Source organism: Salvelinus alpinus, chromosome 30 (assembly GCF_045679555.1).
Source record: "Salvelinus alpinus chromosome 30, SLU_Salpinus.1, whole genome shotgun sequence".
NCBI classification, from domain to species: Eukaryota; Metazoa; Chordata; class Actinopteri; order Salmoniformes; family Salmonidae; genus Salvelinus; species Salvelinus alpinus.
The window spans coordinates 11,465,419-11,483,507 of record NC_092115.1 but is presented as its reverse complement, the minus strand read 5'-3'; the positions used below and the strand labels follow the sequence as shown (position 1 = coordinate 11,483,507).

Here is an 18,089-nt window from a genome sequence, read left to right as displayed (position 1 = left end):
GTGTGTGTGTGTCAAGTCAAATCAAATTGTATTGGTCACATACACATGTTCAGCAGATGTTATTGGTCACATGCAGATGTTATTGGTCACATACACATGTTCAGCAGATGTTATTGGTCACATACACGTGTTCAGCAGATGTTATTGGTCACATACACGTGTTCAGCAGATGTTATTGGTCACATACACATGTTCAGCAGATGTTATTGGTCACATACACGTGTTCAGCAGATGTTATTGCAGGTGTCGTGAAATGCTTGTGTTTCTAGCTCCAACAGTGCAGTAATATCTAACAATTTCACAACAATACACACAAATCTAAAAGTAAAAGAATGGAATTAAGAAATATATAAATAAATATTAAGACGAGCATGTGTTCGTGCACTTGCGTGCATGTGTAACCAAGAATTTAGCTTGTTATTCACTTGCCAACTCCACTCAAGTATTGTGGTGCAGATTCTAGCTGACTTGCATTGGTCGTTCCTCCCTAAGTCATGGCCTTGGAGGCCGGAGAAGACCTAGCGTTAGCTTGAGTCAGCATTGGGGCTTCGTTTGTGCTGACTTTACCTCTGCAAGTCCTCAGCACCCCATGAGACCTTATAGGAATATAATTAGCTCAAACAGGGCTAGCTAGGTTTGGTAATGAGGCTAAACACAGGCAGTTCAAAGGCTTCAGCTCAGAGAGATAACACAGTGTTTTAAACCCCAGGACACCTGGGTTTCAAACCCTGGTCGGTCACATTAACCAATTGAAATTAGCCTTTGTATACGTTCATCAAAAGGCAATATTAACTTGAACGGAACAGTGTCTGTCTGAATGTTTCTGCAGTTTGAGATGCAGTACTGCACATTTACATTCAGTACACGAATGAGTAGAGAGTAGCGGACAGCGAGAAATCTATTCATCAAAGTTTAATACAAGATAAAATCCCATAGCCTCAACAAGAGAATGTGAACAAAGTTTCTTGGTTCACTTGTCAAGATGCTGATTCAATCTCAAACGTTTACATTTTTGGGGCGAAGGATCCCAACAGATACAGAACAAGAATGTCAATGTGGACAGAGATGAGAGTTTTCTCGGTGCTTCACAGTAGCTGTCTGTCTCAGCCTGTCAACAACACAGCTACAGTCTGACAGCAGACATTAGACTGCTGAACTATCTGTCTCCTAAAGCTCCATCTAAAGTAACATAAGTGGGCCTCCCGAGTGGCACAGCGGTCTAAGGCACTGCATCGCAGTGTTGCGGCGTCACTACAGCCTGGGGTTCGATCCCAGGCCGGGGGTGCTTTACTTGGCTCATCACGCACTACTGACTCCTTGTGGTGAACTGTTTATCTGCAGGCTGACATCTGTCGTCAGTTGAACAGTGTTTCCTCTGACACATTGGTGCAGCTGGCTTCTGGATTAACTCCCATTGGGGAGTTGCAGTGATGGGACAAAATCGTAATCATGAAAAAGGGGGTAAAATTACAACAACAAAAATTATAATAATAACAAAAGTGTCGGGGTAGGTGGAATCTGCTCTGAAGACTACCATTAATTTGTGTTGACTCATGTTCCATTTGTTCATGTGCATTTAGCTACTCACCAAAAAAATAAGAAAAAATGCAGAGCAATGTTTTTTATTTTTTTTATTTTTTTTTATTTCACCTTTATTTAACCAGGTAGGCTAGTTGAGAACAAGTTCTCATTTGCAACTGCGACCTGGCCAAGATAAAGCATAGCAGTGTGAACAGACAACACAGAGTTACACATGGAGTAAACAATAAACAAGTCAATAACATGGTAGAAAAAAAGAGAATCTATATACAATGTGTGCAAAAGGCATGAGGTAGGCAATAAATCGAATAATTACAATTTAGCAGATTAACACTGGAGTGATAAATCATCAGATGATCATGTGCAAGAAGAGATACTGGTGTGCAAAAGAGCAGAAAAGTAAATAAATAAAAGCAGTATGGGGGGTGAGGTAGGTAAATTGGGTGGGTAGTTTACAGATGGACTATGTACAGCTGCAGCGATCGGTTAGCTGCTCGGATAGCAGATTTTTAAAGTTGTTGAGGGAGATAAAAGTCTCCAACTTCAGAGATTTCTGCAATTCGTTCCAGTCGCAGGCAGCAGAGAACTGGAAGGAAAGGCGTCCAAATTAGGTTTTAGCTTTAGGGATGATCAGTGAGATACACCTGCTGGAGCGCGTGCTGCGGGTGGGTGTAGCCATCGTGACCAGTGAACTGAGATAAGGCGGCACTTTACCTAGCATAGCCTTGTAGATGACCTGGAGCCAGTGGGTCTGACGACGAACATGTAGCGAGGGCCAGCCGACTAGGGCATACAGGTCGCAGTGGTGGGTCGTATAAGGTGCTTTAGTAACAAAACGAATGGCACTGTGATAAACTGCATCCAGTTTGCTGAGTAGAGTGTTGGAAGCTATTTTGTAGATGACATCGCCGAAGTCGAGGATCGGTAGGATAGTCAGTTTTACTAGGGTAAGTTTGGCGGCGTGAGTGAAGGAGGCTTTGTTGCGGAATAGAAAGCCGATTCTTGATTTGATTTTGGATTGGAGATGTTTGATATGAGTCTGGAAGGAGAGTTTGCAGTCTAGCCAGACACCTAGGTACTTATAGATGTCCACATATTCTAGGTCGGAACCGTCCAGGGTGGTGATGCTAGTCGGGCGTGCGGGTGCAGGCAGCGAACGGTTGAAAAGCATGCATTTGGTTTTACTGTGAGCAATCCGAGTTGTAAACTGTGAAACAGGAATACACCGATGGGGGGAGGCAAACTGATCCCTACTGTGCACGTATTCAAAAGTATTCAGAACAGTTATTTTGCTTGTTTCTGTGTTTTTATAGTCTGTTCAGAAACATATTACCCAGCGCAAAGGCTCAGCACCAGATGTCATGATCGACTACCAGATGGTTGCCAGATGTCCTGCTAACAACATTCTTGACGTTGACCAACTGTCGGAGGAATTCTCTTTCTTTTTAACACGTTTAAAACGTTCATGCAATTGTGACCCCTGCCCCTAGCGTTTTGTTTGGGAGACGCCCCCCCCCCCCACCACCACCACTACTGCGTACACACACTCAAACAGGTACTCAAACCTCTGTGTGTGTGTGTGTGTGTGTAATTTGCATATAGCCTGCAACGTGGCAGCAAAAACTACATTTCCATTCAACAATGGGAAAGAAAATGATATTCAATGTTATACTGTATAGCAGTTCTGAACTTAGCGTGGGGTTTGAGGTTTGATAAAACAGTGTGTGACAGGTCTCAAGAGAATGGTGACAGAACATGAATCAGCCTGCCCTGAATGGAGGAACACTCTGAAACGATCAACATCTCAACTTCCATTGAGCCAGCTGCCAAGAAGATGATTATTTTCAAGATTCGATTTAAGATGGAGCTCCAGCTCGCTGCTTTTTGAAATCTATAAAAGATGAACTCAGTTCTTTTCATCTGTGACATGTGGGAGAGGAGGAGTGAGAGACAAGAGGGAAAGAAGAGGCGTAGAAAATAATAATAGATTCCGGTTCTGAAATTCCGATACTAACCCGTACAGAATGACATGTAAGGTAACTTTAAAGTAGCTGGGTTCATGTGTGATATGTGATTTGAAGAAAATACTTTATCAGCGTTTGATTGAGCTTGCCTGGCTTAATGGAATCCAATGGAATAGTTCCCAACAACTGCAAACCCATCTGCCACTCCAGGCATGCTCAATCAAATGCTCAAAATATTAAAAACAAAAATCAAATACTATTTGAAACCATGGTTTGCTGTATGCTCACCCAAACTCTTTGAAAGAGTATGTTAATGGTGGTATGGTATTCTAGATACAGATACAAAGTGCAGACAAGTGGATGCAGGATAATGGTGGTATGGTATTCTAGATACAGATACAAAGTGCAGACAAGTGGATGCAGGATAACTTTGTCAGTTCTATCAGTAACGCCTTTGTCACCTTTTATACAGAACTCTGGTCACATGACACATGACACTTTATAGGCTTGTTGTGAAGAGAATTACTAAATTACTGCATTACTAAATACTGCATTACTGAATTACTAAATTACTGCATTACTGAATTACTGAATTACAGCATTACTAAATTACTGCATTACTGAATTACTGCATTACTAAATTACTGAATTACTGCATTACTGAATTACTACATTACTGAATTACTGCATTACTAAATTACTGCATTACTGAATTACTGCATTACTAAATTACTGCATTACTGAATTACTGCATTACTAAATTACTGAATTACTGCATTACTGCATTACCAAATTACTGCGTTACCGCATTACTAAATTACTGCATTACTGAATTACTGCATTGCTGAATTACTGCATTACTAAATTACTGCATTACTAAATTACTGCATTACTGAATTTCTGCATTACTGAATGTAGCAGATTTTCAAAGCTACTGGTTTTCGTCATTATATTCCACCTCTCTCTGATCATATATATTTTAATTCATTCTATACGTTGTGTCTGTTAGTGTTTTAGTACATTTGCAACATTTTTATATTAAAATAATAATTATAGTTGTACTCACTACTCAGCTCGCAGTTACTACTTTAACACAGTGAAGAACAACATTAAAAACATTCTCTCTTTACAATGTGTGTACTTTGTTAAATTCCCCTCATATCTAGGCCAAAGCAAAGAAAATTCCTTTTCCAACTTCTACAGAACTTAAATTAATCAAGAGCTTAAGAACTCTTAAGTACTCTTCAGGGTTGAGCAGAGCTCTGTGCATCTCTACTAATGTGTCCTGGGGCACAACGGGTTTCATATAGAACTTTAAACACTCTTTCCCCATTAAACTTCTGCATAATGGTGAAAGAATCGCAACATAAATATGCATGCATGTTTGTACAGAAAGATCTTGTTTTGTACACATTTAAAAAGGTATTGATGAAAAGAAATAAAATGGAGATATCCATTCTATAAATACTATTTCTAGGAGCAAAATAAGGCCAGTTGGCCAAATGATCTCTTAAGGCAAGGCCTTTGCATACTAATTTACCAAGCCAATAGTTTGACACTAGGAAACCCACACCTCTGTCCTTCCCTCTTGTAATAAACTAGTGTAATTTAAGAGTCCCTAAGGCATGACAGCTAATTCCACTTCGCTCGACTACTGTATTGATTCACAGACTGTCTACTCCTACCTGATTTACATTGAAAACAACAATCTCTCTCTTTTCCAAATGAAAAACCAGGGGACACTGCTCAACAATAGAGGAAAGAACATTGAGATATTTTTTATTTTGTACACTCATACAAATTCATGACTTTGTGTAAGTGTTATTTCAGAATGTTGGCAACTTAAATTGTTTACTTAGTTCAGTATTATTTTTGATTGCTGCAATGTCAACATGCTGCTGACACACTGGCACTCTAATCACAGCACAAACACAAGGTCAAATTTGTATCTCTCAGAGACATCCTCATGAACGGCTAGGCTTTATCTCAGAGGACTAACACAGTCTTGTGGAGTGGCACAGGAGACCCTATAAGGGCAAAAGGTGAGACCCAAATGCAGACACAGGAGGCAGATGGTTGAGCTACGATATTTTTTATAACAAAAAGGGGTAGGCAAAAGGCAGGTCGGGGACAGGCGAGAGTTCATAAACCAGGTCAGAGTCCAAACAGTACCAAGCGATAGGCAGGCTCGAGGTCAGGACAGGCAAGGGTTCAGTGATCAGGTCCGAGTCCAAACAGTACAAGGGGATAGGCAGGCTCGAGGTCAGAATGAGCAGAGTGGTCAGGCAGGCGAGTCCGGCGTCAGGACAGGCAAGGGCCAAAACCAGGATGGCTAGGAAGAACAGAGTCTGGGAAAAATAGGAGCTAGGAAAAATGCTGGTAAAGTTCGCAAAACAAGACAAACTGGCACAGAGAGACAGGAAACACAGGGATAAATACACCGGGGATAATAAGCGACACCTGGAGGGGGGTGGAGACAAGCACAAGGACAGGTGAAACAGATCAGGGCGTGATAAGAACGCCACTTGGCGTCCTACCTGGGCGCATGCCTGGTTGACCGGGGTGTCGGCGGCGGAAGTCGTTGATAAGTGCTGGATCCGTGACAGACCCAGGTTTCGAAACAGGTTAATGTGAGAGCAGACTAAAAGCTCTGACCAGATGGGCAACCATATCGACAGAGTAATGAAACAGATGGATGCACACTCCACCAGTCAGGAGGAGTCCAGACACCTATCTGAACTCTCTCTGAATCAACCATTCACCTCACATAGGGCCTGATTCAGACTTGAGATAAGTAGATTTCAAATGGACTTAAGTCAATTTGAAATCTACTTAACATGGACTTAAGTAGAACATTTAAAAAGATTTTACTTAAGTCAAATATTTTTAAATGTTTTACTTAAGTTCATGTTAAGTCAACTTATCTCAAGTCTGAATCGGGCCCATACCGACTGAACAAGGAGGATAGAGTAGTGCCCAAGTGTCCCATTAATGTATATAATGCATAGAATGTAAGGCTCTTGGTATTTTATCAATAAAAAGCAAAGACATTTAGGCAACACTTTATTTGTCCTGTTTCCACTGGTTATTGCCTGGAATTTACTAGAAAATGACTTTATATGGCAACAGTGGATCCTTTGAATCTAAATTACTATGATTTTGTCTTAGCGGTGTCTGTTTCTGTGGACAACACAGCACACAGGAGGCTGGTGAAAGGAGGAAACGAGGGAATTATTTCCCATCTATCAATCAGTAGTAAATAATAATACTTTTTTTTAAAGAAACCGGCAGACATTGTGGCTCCCTATAAGACCAGATTTGCCTCCCTCTTTCTTAGATACATGTCCATTGATGTGGTGTCAGACAGAGTATGCTTGGCAGACATGCTACTGTTCATTTATCAGTTTATTTCTCAGGAGCCCTGCCAGGCAGTACCATAGAATGACCATGTGCACTGAACAGAGAGTGACTATCAATGATAGAGCCCATTTCTATCACACTCCCTTCATAATGACAGTGTTGGCTGCTGTCCCTGGTGCTGAAATCAGCCTCCATCTCTTGGTTTGTTATAAAGTTGAGGAATTGGGCAAGAGGAATGTAACCACTCTCTAATTCATAGATGGAGCCATGGAGACAAGGACAGTCCGAGGTCAGTGTGATAGTTTTAACCATATTTAGAAGTTATACACTGTTTGTTTAGCCTCCAAAGACATTGGTTCCAACCAATGGATTTGGCTAACACAAATCACACTATTTGGCACTTATACGAATACATTTGGCTTGAGTCTAGTTCAGCTCCAAATTCAGGAATATATAATTGCAATGAACAACACAATAAAAGTTGAGAACTACAGGCTACCAGTGCAGTGGATTAATAAAAAAAAACGTGCCGATGCTTATCACATGACCAGCTAGCGGCAGAGTGAACGAGAGCGCGCGCGAGGGAGGCAGAGTTATCCGGTACACAAACCTACACAACGTCATCCTCCCTCCGCTTTACGCCCAATTTATTTTTTAATTGAAACATTTTTCTCCCACTCGGTGAGTACCTTCTTCATGGCATTTTCCTAAGCATATTTTTGTCCTCTTTTCCTCCTTGTCTTGTTGTTCAGACATGAGAAATTTTGGTTTTACTGGTGGGTTCTAATTTTCTGAATGCAATGATTGGAATGTTGGATGCACAGAATTCAGCCTCTGGAATATACGTGCTTGCGGAGCTCTTGATATTTTTCATCCCTGAAGCAGTTGTACTCCGACACTCTTATCCCCGGTTCTTTCTTTCTTTCCTTTTCTCTTGTCTTATTTTGGTGTGGTTTTATTTGCTTCTTGTCTTTGATCTTGCTGTGGTCTTCAGGTCTTTGAGATGGGATTTTGCTTTTCAACTAGGTGAGAATTTAACTTTGCTTGGAGTTATTTTTTTTCGTGTACTTCATGTTATTTTTGTTTACAATTCCTGTCACTTTTTTTCACCTGTTTACGATAGGCTATAACAGGATGCTAGACAGATATTGAATGAATCCAAGTAATATTTCTACTCATTTATTGTTGCAGCTAATTTCTACTGAGTGGAAGCAGGCATACTTTCACACTGTTGACGTTGTTATTCACTGTTTGGAATTCCTGAAGGAAGTCACTCACTGCACTGGTATTTTGTGGAATCCAATCATGATATCTCAGGGAGTTAAAGCAGAGGCTCAGTTAAAATCGTGTCTGTGTGTGTTTGAGTGTGAGGGCTTTCTGCAGTCATTCAATATGCAAATGTATGCTGAAGGTCTCTGCAGGTCCCCTAATGATACATTTGATTAATGATGTGACCTTGACATACAGACTGGAAGCTTTAACACACAACCTATATGCAGGCTGATATATAGCCCAACTATGGACAATAACCATTCAAAAACATCATTTATATCTGTCTACCTGTATTGATACTTACAAGTTTAAATACATTTACAGGTGTCAAACCATGACTCATTCAAGCAGGACCCAAAGGATCGCTTTACAAATTCCTCAGCTAATTTACAAAGGCCTTTAGCTCAGTGGGCTAACGGGGTTTAGAGGCATATGGGCAACCTGGGCTGAATATCCACTCAGTTCCAAAATAACTAAACAAGGGCCTAATCTACTCAGACTCCTCCATACTGACAACATTGGACGCTGTCATTGGTCCAGAAACCAGCCTCCATCTCTGGGTTTAATAGGTGGGTGAATTGTTCAATTGGTATTTATTATGGATCCCCATTAGCTGCTGCCAAGGCAGCTAATAGCTACTCTTCCTGGGGTTTATTATGGATCCCCATTAGCTGCTGTCAAGGCAGTAGCTACTCTTCCTGGGGTTTATTATGGATCCCCATTAGCTGCTGTCAAGGCAGTAGCTACTCTTCCTGGGGTTTATTATGGATCCCCATTAGTTCCTGTCAAGGCAGCAGCTACTCTTCCTGGGGTTTATTATGGATCCCCATTAGCTGCTGTCAAGGCAGTAGCTACTCTTCCTGGGGTTTATTATGGATCCCCATTAGCTGCTGTCAAGGCAGTAGCTACTCTTCCTGGGGTTTATTATGGACCCCCATTAGCTGCTGTCAAGGCAGTAGCTACTCTTCCTGGGGTTTATTATGGATCCCCATTAGCTGCTGTCAAGGCAGTAGCTACTCTTCCTGGGGTTTATTATGGATCCCTATTAGCTGCTGCCAAGGCAGTAGCTACTCTTCCTGGGGTTTATTATGGATCCCCATTAGCTGCTGTCAAGGCAGTAGCTACTCTTCCTGGGGTTTATTATGGATCCCCATTAGCTGCTGTCAAGGCAGTAGCTACTCTTCCTGGGGTTTATTATGGATCCCCATTAGCTGCTGCCAAGGCAGTAGCTACTCTTCCTGGGGTTTATTATGGATCCCCATTAGCTGCTGTCAAGGCAGTAGCTACTCTTCCTGGGGTGCAGCAAAAATTAAGGCAGTAATATACATTATAATACAACTTTTAAACATTAAAATACATTTTACAACATATTTCACAATACATTAAGTGTGTAACCTCCGGCCACTACTGTACTACAACACTATCCAGGTGTACGTGTCTGTAGAGTGTATGTTATGTGTATGTTAGTGTGTGATCCATGTGTATGTGTGTGTATAGTGTGTGTGTTGTGTGTGATTGTCCCTATGTGTATGACTCTTCACTGTCCTCGCTATTTCATAAGGTGTATTTTTATCTGTTTCTTTCTTCCAGATTCATTGTTTGTATCAGTTACTTGATGTGGAATAGAGTTCCATGTAGTCATGGCTCTATGTAGTACTGTGCACCTCCCATAGTCTGTTCTGGACTTTGGGACCGTGAAGAGACCTCTGGTGGCATGTCTTGTGGGTTATGCATGGGTGTCCGAGCTGTGTGCATTCAACATGTCAATACTTCTTATAAAACAAGTAGTGATGAAGTCAATCTGTCCTCTACTTTGTGTCATGAGAGATTGAAATTCATATTATTTGGGTTAGCTCTACATACACAGCCAGCTGGGCTGCCCTGTTCTGAGCCAGTTGTATTTTATCAAGTTTTATCAAATTTTATCAAGTCCCTCTTTGTGGCACCTGACCACACGACTGGGCAGTAGTCCAGGTGCGACAAAAGTAGGGCCTGTAGGACCTGCCTTGTTAATAATGCTGTTAAGAAGGCAGAGCAGCGTTTTATTATGGACAGACCTCTCCCCATCTTAGCTACTGTTACTCCAAGCAGTTTAGTCTCCTCAATTTGCTCAATCTCCACATTATTCATTACAAGATTGGAGTTGAGGTTTAGGGTTTAGTGAATGATTTGTCCCAAATAAAATGCTTTTAGTTTTTGAAATATTTAGGACTAACTTATTTCTTGCCTCCCATTCTGAAACTGACTGCAGCTCTTTGTTAAGTGTTGCAGTGATTTCACTCGCTGTAGTAGCTGATGTGTATAGTGTTGAGTCATCAGCATACATAGAAACACAGGCTTTACTCAGAGCCAGTGGCAGGTCATTAGGAAAGATTGAAAAAAGTAAGGGGCCTAGACAGCTGCCCTGGGGAATGCCTGATTCTACCTGTGTTCTTTTGGAGAGGCTACCATTAAATCATTATTTTTTCTATTTAACCAGGCAAGCCAATTAAGAACAAATTCTTATTTACAATGACGGCATACCCCAGCCAAACCCAGACAACGCTGGGCCGCCCGCCCTATGGGACTCCCAATCACGGCCAAATGTGATACAGCCTGGATTTGAAATAGGGACCTCTTGCACTGAGGTGAAGTGCCTTAGACCACTGTCCCACTCGGGAGCCCAAATAACACCCTCTGTGATCTGTTAGACAGGTAACTCTCAATTCACAGTATAGCAGGGGGTGTAAAGCCATAACACATATGTTTTTCCAGCAGCAGACTATGATCGATAATGTCAAAAGCTGCACTGAAGTCAAACAAAAGAGCTTCCACAATCTTTTTATTATCAATTTCTCTCAGCCAATCATCGGTAATTTATGTAGGTGCTGTGCATGTTGAGTCCCTATAAGCGTGCTGAAAGTCTGTTGTCCATTTATTTACTGTAAAATAACATTGTATTTGGTCAAACACAACTTTTTCCAAAAGTTTACTAAGGGTTGGTAACAGGCTGATCGTTCAGATATTTGAGCCAGTAAAGGGTGCTTTACTATTCTTGGGTAACATAATGACTTTTGCTTCCCTCCAGGCCTGAGAGCACACACTTTTTTGAACCTTACACATTGAAAAGATGGCAAATAGTAGTGGCAATATCTTCCACTATCATCCTCAGTAATCTTCCATCCAAGTTGTCAGACCCAGGTGGCTTGTCATTGTTGATAGACAACAAGATATATATTTTTTCACCTCTTCCACACTCACTGTGTTTAGTCACATGATTTCTCAATTTGCAGTTTGGCTATCGGTTATCCAGCCAGACTTATTTGCATCATCCCTCTCAACCATAACATATTTAAATTCCTCATCAATCCATAGGGATTGAATAGTTTTTACAGTCATTTTCTTAATGGGTGCGTGCTTATTAGTAACTGGAGAAAGCAATTTCCTAAATGTGTCAACTGCAGCGTCTGGTTGCTCCTCATTAAAAACCACAGACCAGCAAATATCATCAACATAGAAATCACTACAAAACCTCTTGCAGGACCTCTTATACACAATATTAGGTCCAGCTTTTGGAACTTTGGTTTTCGTAGATAAGGCTACCATATTGTGATCACTACATCCAATGTAATTGGACACTGCTTTACAGCAGATTTTCTTTTAAATATGTGATCAATACATGTGGATGATTTCATTCCTGTGCTGTTTGTAAATACCCTGGTAGGTTGACTGATAACCTAAACCAGGTTGATGGCACTGGTTACAGTTTGAACCTTTTTCTTGAGTGGGCAGCTTGATAAAAGCCAGTCAATATTTAGATCATCCAGGAAATATACCTCTGTTGAAATTACATACATTATCAAGCATTTCACACATATTACCCAGATACTGACTGTTAGCACTTGGTGGTCTATAGAAATTTCCTACAAGAACGGGCTTTAGGTGAGGCAGATGAACGTGTAGCTAAACACAGTGAACTTCCTATTAGGGCACACCGTCTCGATGCTAACAGTATGACTCTGGTTCATAGACACATGATTACTGCATACAATAGCTATAGAGGCATTCAGGGGACTTAGAGGAGGCATTCAGGGGACATTCAGGGGACTTAGAGGGACATAAATAAAGTTACTTACATTGTGACTTCCAACGCTCCTGGGACAATGTACATTTGCTGCAGCACTACGACAACTCAGCGACACAATGGTAGGGATTATCTGAGCAAGGCTTAGGCCTGATGTGCGAGGGAGCCCGAGAGGTATGGGCTTGTGGTAGAGATCCCCTGAGCTGGACCCTCAAGAGACAGGGTAGAGGAAGAAGGTTGCAGGAATCTCTGAAAGCAGGTGGGGGAAACTGTTATCAGCAGGATGAGATCCCCCCCCCCCCCCCCCCAAAGCCATTACAGCCCCATTCTCCAAAGGCCTCTGCCTTGCGCTGGGCTTACGGTGTGTAACGTGCCTCCACTGGGATGCAGGATCGATAAGGGGGATTAGGAGGTTGGGGTAGGACGGGAGGGGTGGGTGAGATGGGAGGGGAGAGGGGAGAGGGGACTTCACTAGGGAGGGGGTCTTTTCAGGGCAGCCCTGGCCAGTCAGTCAGAGAGTGGCAACACGGTGTTGAGGCAGTGGCATGACATCTAGGCTGAGGAGTAGAGAAGGAAAAGCTCTTAGAGTGGGACCTATCCGGGATACACTGCAATGTCTCAATTTACTTACTCGTCCAGCTCAGACATATATTCCTCAATAAGCTGACAGTTTCCACATTTTAATTTTGGCCGTACAATATTATCCTGGAACTGTGCAAAATAGGTGCAGGTCCTACATGGGATGAAACGTTAGTCTCTGAAGGTGGTTAGAGACTAGAATCCAGCCAGCACTAGGACCCACAATAAACACAACCAAGGCACAAAACTCACCAGCATAACAACAGCAAGGAGAGAGTGGTGACTTACTCAATAAGATTAAATGCTGGGGGCCATCAAAACAGCAATGTACCAGTATGATAGCCAGGAGAGAAGCACCTTGGAGGGGATGTAGTTTCTAGTACAGGCCGGTGGAAAGCTGGGAGCGTGGCAAGCGCTACACAGAGTCCAGAACAGTAAATCCAAGTGCAGTTCAAGTTTGGCAATAGTCCAAAAACATCCAAGGCACAGACGACCTACAACAACTCAAGAAAGCTAGCTAACTATGCTAAGAAATCTAGTGTTAGAGAGCTACGCACATTGGGAACAACTAGCGAATAACTAGCCAGCTGAAGAAAGCAACGTGAGCTAAGCTAGTTAATGTTAGCTAGTTGGCCACAGGCTTGACACCCAGTTTCGCTTCGTTTTTGTATTCTAGGAGCTGAAAAAGTCTCTCCCTTTTGCTGATGTTGAGGTGAAATAACCAATGACCATTGGATTATGTTCATGAATGCACCTCAAACTTTATTCAGGCTGTAACTCATAGTCATTCAGTTCAGAAAACAGGCTATGATCGGGGTCTGATCACTCCGGCTTCATCCATAACGACAGCATTAGCCACTATCCTTGGTGCTGAAACCAGCTAGGAGTTGGTTCCCCTCCTTTTTTTCAGGCTTGACTGAGCCCAACTTAAGACAGGCTGATATTGGACAGATGGGATGCCTTTTGAAAACCATTTCACCATTCAGACTGGGAAGGTCAGATAATAGATGGAGGAAACGAAGCATGAAATATGCTTTATATGCTATCAATACTTAGCCATCTCTCACTGGAGACTGTCTGGGAGTAGGGAGACTGACTGACTGGTTCTACATCTCTCACTGGAGACTGTCTGGGAGTAGGGAGACTGACTGACTGGTTCTACATCTCTCACTGGAGACTGTCTGGGAGTAGGGAGACTGACTGGTTCTACATCTCTCACTGGAGGAAGACTGTCTGGGAGTAGTGAGACTGACTGACTGGTTCTACATCTCTCACTGGAGGGAGACTGTCTGGGAGTAGGGAGACTGACTGTCTGGGAGTAGTGAGACTGACTGACTGACTGGTTCTACATCTCTCACTGTAGGGAGACTGTCTGGGAGTAGTGAGACTGACTGACTGGTTCTACATCTCTCACTGTAGGGAGACTGTCTGGGATTAGTGAGATTGACTGACTGAGTCTACATCTGATATGGCTACTGTGAGAAACCAGATCTTGATAGCAGCTTGCCCCTGAACAGTAGGACAGTAGTACTGAACAGTAGGACAGTAGTACTGAACAGTAGGACAGTAGTACTGAACAGTAGAACAGTAGTACTGAACAATAAAGTAATTCGACCATTATCCTGTTACAGATAAAGTAATCAGACCATTTCCCTGGAAGCCGATAAAGCAAATTTAACCATTATCCTGGAAGCAGATAACGTAATTAGACCATTATCCTGGAAGCAGTTAAAGTAATTAGACCATTATCATGTCTGCAGTTAAGTAATTAGACCATTATCCTGGAAGCAGATAAAGTAATCAGACCATTATCCTGGAAGCAGATACAGTAATCAGACCATTATCCTGGAAGCAGATACAGTAATTAGACCATTATCCTGGAAGCAGATACAGTAATCAAACCATTATCCTGAAAGCAGATACAGTAATTAGACCATTATCCTGGAAGCAGATACAGTAATCAGACCATTATCCTGGAAGCAGATAAAGTAATCAGACCATTATCCTGGAAGCAGATACAGTAATCAGACCATTATCCTGGAAGCAGATACAGTAATTAGACCATTATCCTGGAAGCAGATACAGTAATCAAACCATTATCCTGAAAGCAGATACAGTAATTAGACCATTATCCTGGAAGCAGATACAGTAATCAGACCATTATCCTGGAAGCAGATAAAAATAATTAGACCATTATCCTGGAAGCAGATACAGTAATCAGACCATTATCCTGGAAGCAGATAACGTAATCAGACCATTATCCTGGAAGCAGATAACGTAATCAGACCATTTTAGTTTGTTTTAGCATGCATGGGCTCTTCCACTGACTGCAACTATGACCAACTGGTATTAAACTCAAGATTGAGTTAGCCCACTGAGTTAAAGACTAGATAGTTCTGGGAACTAGTCTCAGGCATGGTTACTCACCCAATGAGTTACTCATTCCCCATACCACTTCCACTGCACAACTCTGTGGCCACTTGCACCATTGCCTGACCTTTGACCTTAACTCCAACCTCCACACAGTTTCCCAGTGGAACAATGTACCAATCCCAAATCTACCCTTACTTCCTATCCTTCCTACTCCCTATGTACTTGTGGACATCTGAGAGGATTTGACAGGTATAAGCAAATATGATAACACCTCCCCCCCCCCCCCCCCTTGTCTTCTGATTGGCTAGGTGAAGGTATTGCCATAATGCTTATACCAATCAAATCTTCTCATTTCTCCACAAGTGTATACACTCTTAGAAAAAAAGGGAACCAAAAAGGGGACAGCCGAAGATTTGTGATTGGGCCCAGAATGACACTTGGACCATACAGACCGGGAAGTGTACATATTTTACTATCAGCATATTACTTACAACTTCAATGACCCATTTACTTTAGCCGGGTGGTGGAACGAACTAAGCTGTATTTGGCATCAACACAAGGGGAATGAAAAAAAAGAGAAATATCTTGGTGCCTGACTTTTTCCACATTTGTTGCATTACAGCCTTATTCTAAAATGAATTGAATTGCTTCCCCCCCCCCCCCCCCCCCCCCCCATCAATCTACAAACAATATCCCATAATGACAAAGCAAAAATAGGGTTTTAGATTCTTTTTTATTAAAAATAAATACTGAAATTTCACATTCGCATAAGAATTCAGACCCTTTACTTTGTTGAAGCACCTTTTGCAGCAATTACAGCATTGCATCTTCTTGGGTATGACACTACAAGCTTGGCACATCTGTATTTGGGGAGTTTCTCTCATTCTTCTCTGCAGATGCTCTCAAGCTCTGTCTGGTTGGATGTGGAGCGTTGCTGCACAGCTATTTTCAGGTCTCTACAGAGATGTTAGATCGGGTTCAAGTCTGGGCTTTGGCTTGGCCACTCAAGGACATTCAGAGACTTGTCCCGAAGCCACTCCTGCATTGTCTTGGCTGTGTGCTTAGGGTCGTTGTCCTGTTGGAAGGTGAACCTTCTCCCCAGTCTGAGGTTCTTCTACTTTGCTGCTGAAAAACATCCCCACATTATGATGCTGCCACCTCCATGCTTCACTGTAGTGATGGTGCCTGGTTTCCTCCAGACGTGACGCTTGGCATTCAGGCCAAAGTGTTCAATCTTGATTTCTTCAGACCAGAGAATCTTGTTTCTCATGGTCTGAGAGTATTTAGGTGCCTTTTGTCAAACTCCAAGTGGGCTGCCTTTTACTAAAGAGTGGCTTCCATCTGGCCACTCTTAACATAAAGGCCTGATTGGTGGAGTGCTGCAGAGGTGGTTGTCCTTTTAGAAGGTTCTCCCATCTCCACAGAGGAATTCTAGAGCTCTGTTGGTGACCATCAGGCTCTTGGTCACCTCCCTGACCTCTTGGTCATCTCCCCGACCACTCTTCCTAGAGCTGGCTGCCCGGCCAAACTGAGCGGGGGAGAACCAAACTTGGTTCCAAACTTCTTCCATTTAAGAATGATGGAGGCCACTGTGTTTTTTTGTACGCTTCCCCAGATCTGTGCCTCGACACAATCCTGTCTCTGAGCTCTAAGGACAATTCCTTCGACCTTATGGCTTGGTTTTTGCTCTTTTATGCACTGTCAACTGTGGGAACTTATATAGACAGGTGTGTGCCTTTCCAAATCATGTCCAATCAATTGAATTTACCACAGGTGGACTCCAATCAAGTTGTAGAAACATCAAGGATGATCAATGGAAACAGGATGCACCTGAGCTCAACTTCGAGTCTCATAGCAAAGGGTCTGAATACTTATGGAAATCAGGTATTTATGTTTTAAATTTATTATAAATTAGCAAACATTTCTAACAACCTGTTTTCGCTTTATCATTATGGGGTATTGTGATGTCATTATGGGGTATTGTGTGTAGATTGCTGAGGATAATAAAAACAAAATCAATTTTAGAATAAGGCTGTAACGTAACAACATGTGGGAAAAGTCATGGGGTCTGAATACTTTCTGAAGGCTCTGTATGTGAGAGCCTTCCTAGCTGGCTGCTGTGTGTGTGTGTGTGTGTTTGGTTTTAATATCCTTGTGGAGTCCTCACAATGATAGTAAAACAAGGAACATTTGTGGACATTCTGCCGGTCCCCACAAGGAAAAAGGTTTAGGGGGAAAGGTTATGGTTAGAGGTTAGGTAAAATAGGATTTTGAATGAGAATCAATTGTGTGTGTGTGTGTGCGTGCGTGCAGTGTGTGTGTGTGTGCATGTGTGCAGTATATGTGTGTGTGAATGTATGTGGTATATGCTTCCATGCCCTCAAGTAGACCCTCCCAGCCAGTTGACAGTAGTGCACAGCAGTAGGTTGACATCTGCTCAGTGTGTCCTTTACTATGGGCTCCTGAATGGCGCAGCGGTCTAACTGCTCAGTGTGTCCTTTACTATGGGCTCCTGAATGGCGCAGAGGTCTAACTGCTCAGTGTGTCCTTTACTATGGGCTCCTGAATGGCGCAGCGGTCTAAGGCACTGCATCTCAGTGCTAGAGGTGCTAGAGGTGTCACACCCTGGTTCGAGTCGAGGATGTTTCACAACCGGCCGTGATTGGGAGCCCCATAGGGCAGCCCACAATTGGCCCAGCTTCCGGGTCAGCGTTTGGCCGGTAGGCCGTCATTGTAAATAAGAATTTGTTCTTAACTGACTTGCCTAGTTAAATAAAGGTTAAATAAAATAGTGTGTTCTGTTGTGTCGAAATGTAAAACGTTGATATTCAGGCCATAAACCCAGTTCTCAATCCCTTGAAGATGATTGGCATCGCAAAGGCCTTTTGCGCCCTTGTCTCTCTCTCTGTCACACACTCCCTCTTTCTCTTGCTCTTTAT

The 18,089-nt window shown here is 42.4% G+C and overlaps 1 protein-coding gene across 6 annotated transcripts in view; it reads left to right on the top strand.

The window, feature by feature from the left end:
* Nucleotides 1–7,440: 7,440 nt before the first annotated feature.
* The window catches only part of LOC139559921 (RNA-binding Raly-like protein), a 58,788-nt gene continuing 48,139 nt past the window's right edge, over nucleotides 7,441–18,089 (top strand). Inside the window, exons 1-2 of one of the 6 annotated variants that reach the window (XM_071376384.1) lie at nucleotides 7,458–7,544; nucleotides 7,858–7,889. In XM_071376384.1, the coding sequence (XP_071232485.1) occupies nucleotides 7,867–7,889 (23 nt within the window). In that variant the 5' untranslated portion in view covers nucleotides 7,458–7,544; nucleotides 7,858–7,866. Of the gene's footprint in view, nucleotides 7,890–18,089 lie in introns of all 6 variants that reach the window. The other 5 variants (XM_071376388.1, XM_071376389.1, XM_071376386.1 and 2 more) reach the window with 5 other exon arrangements.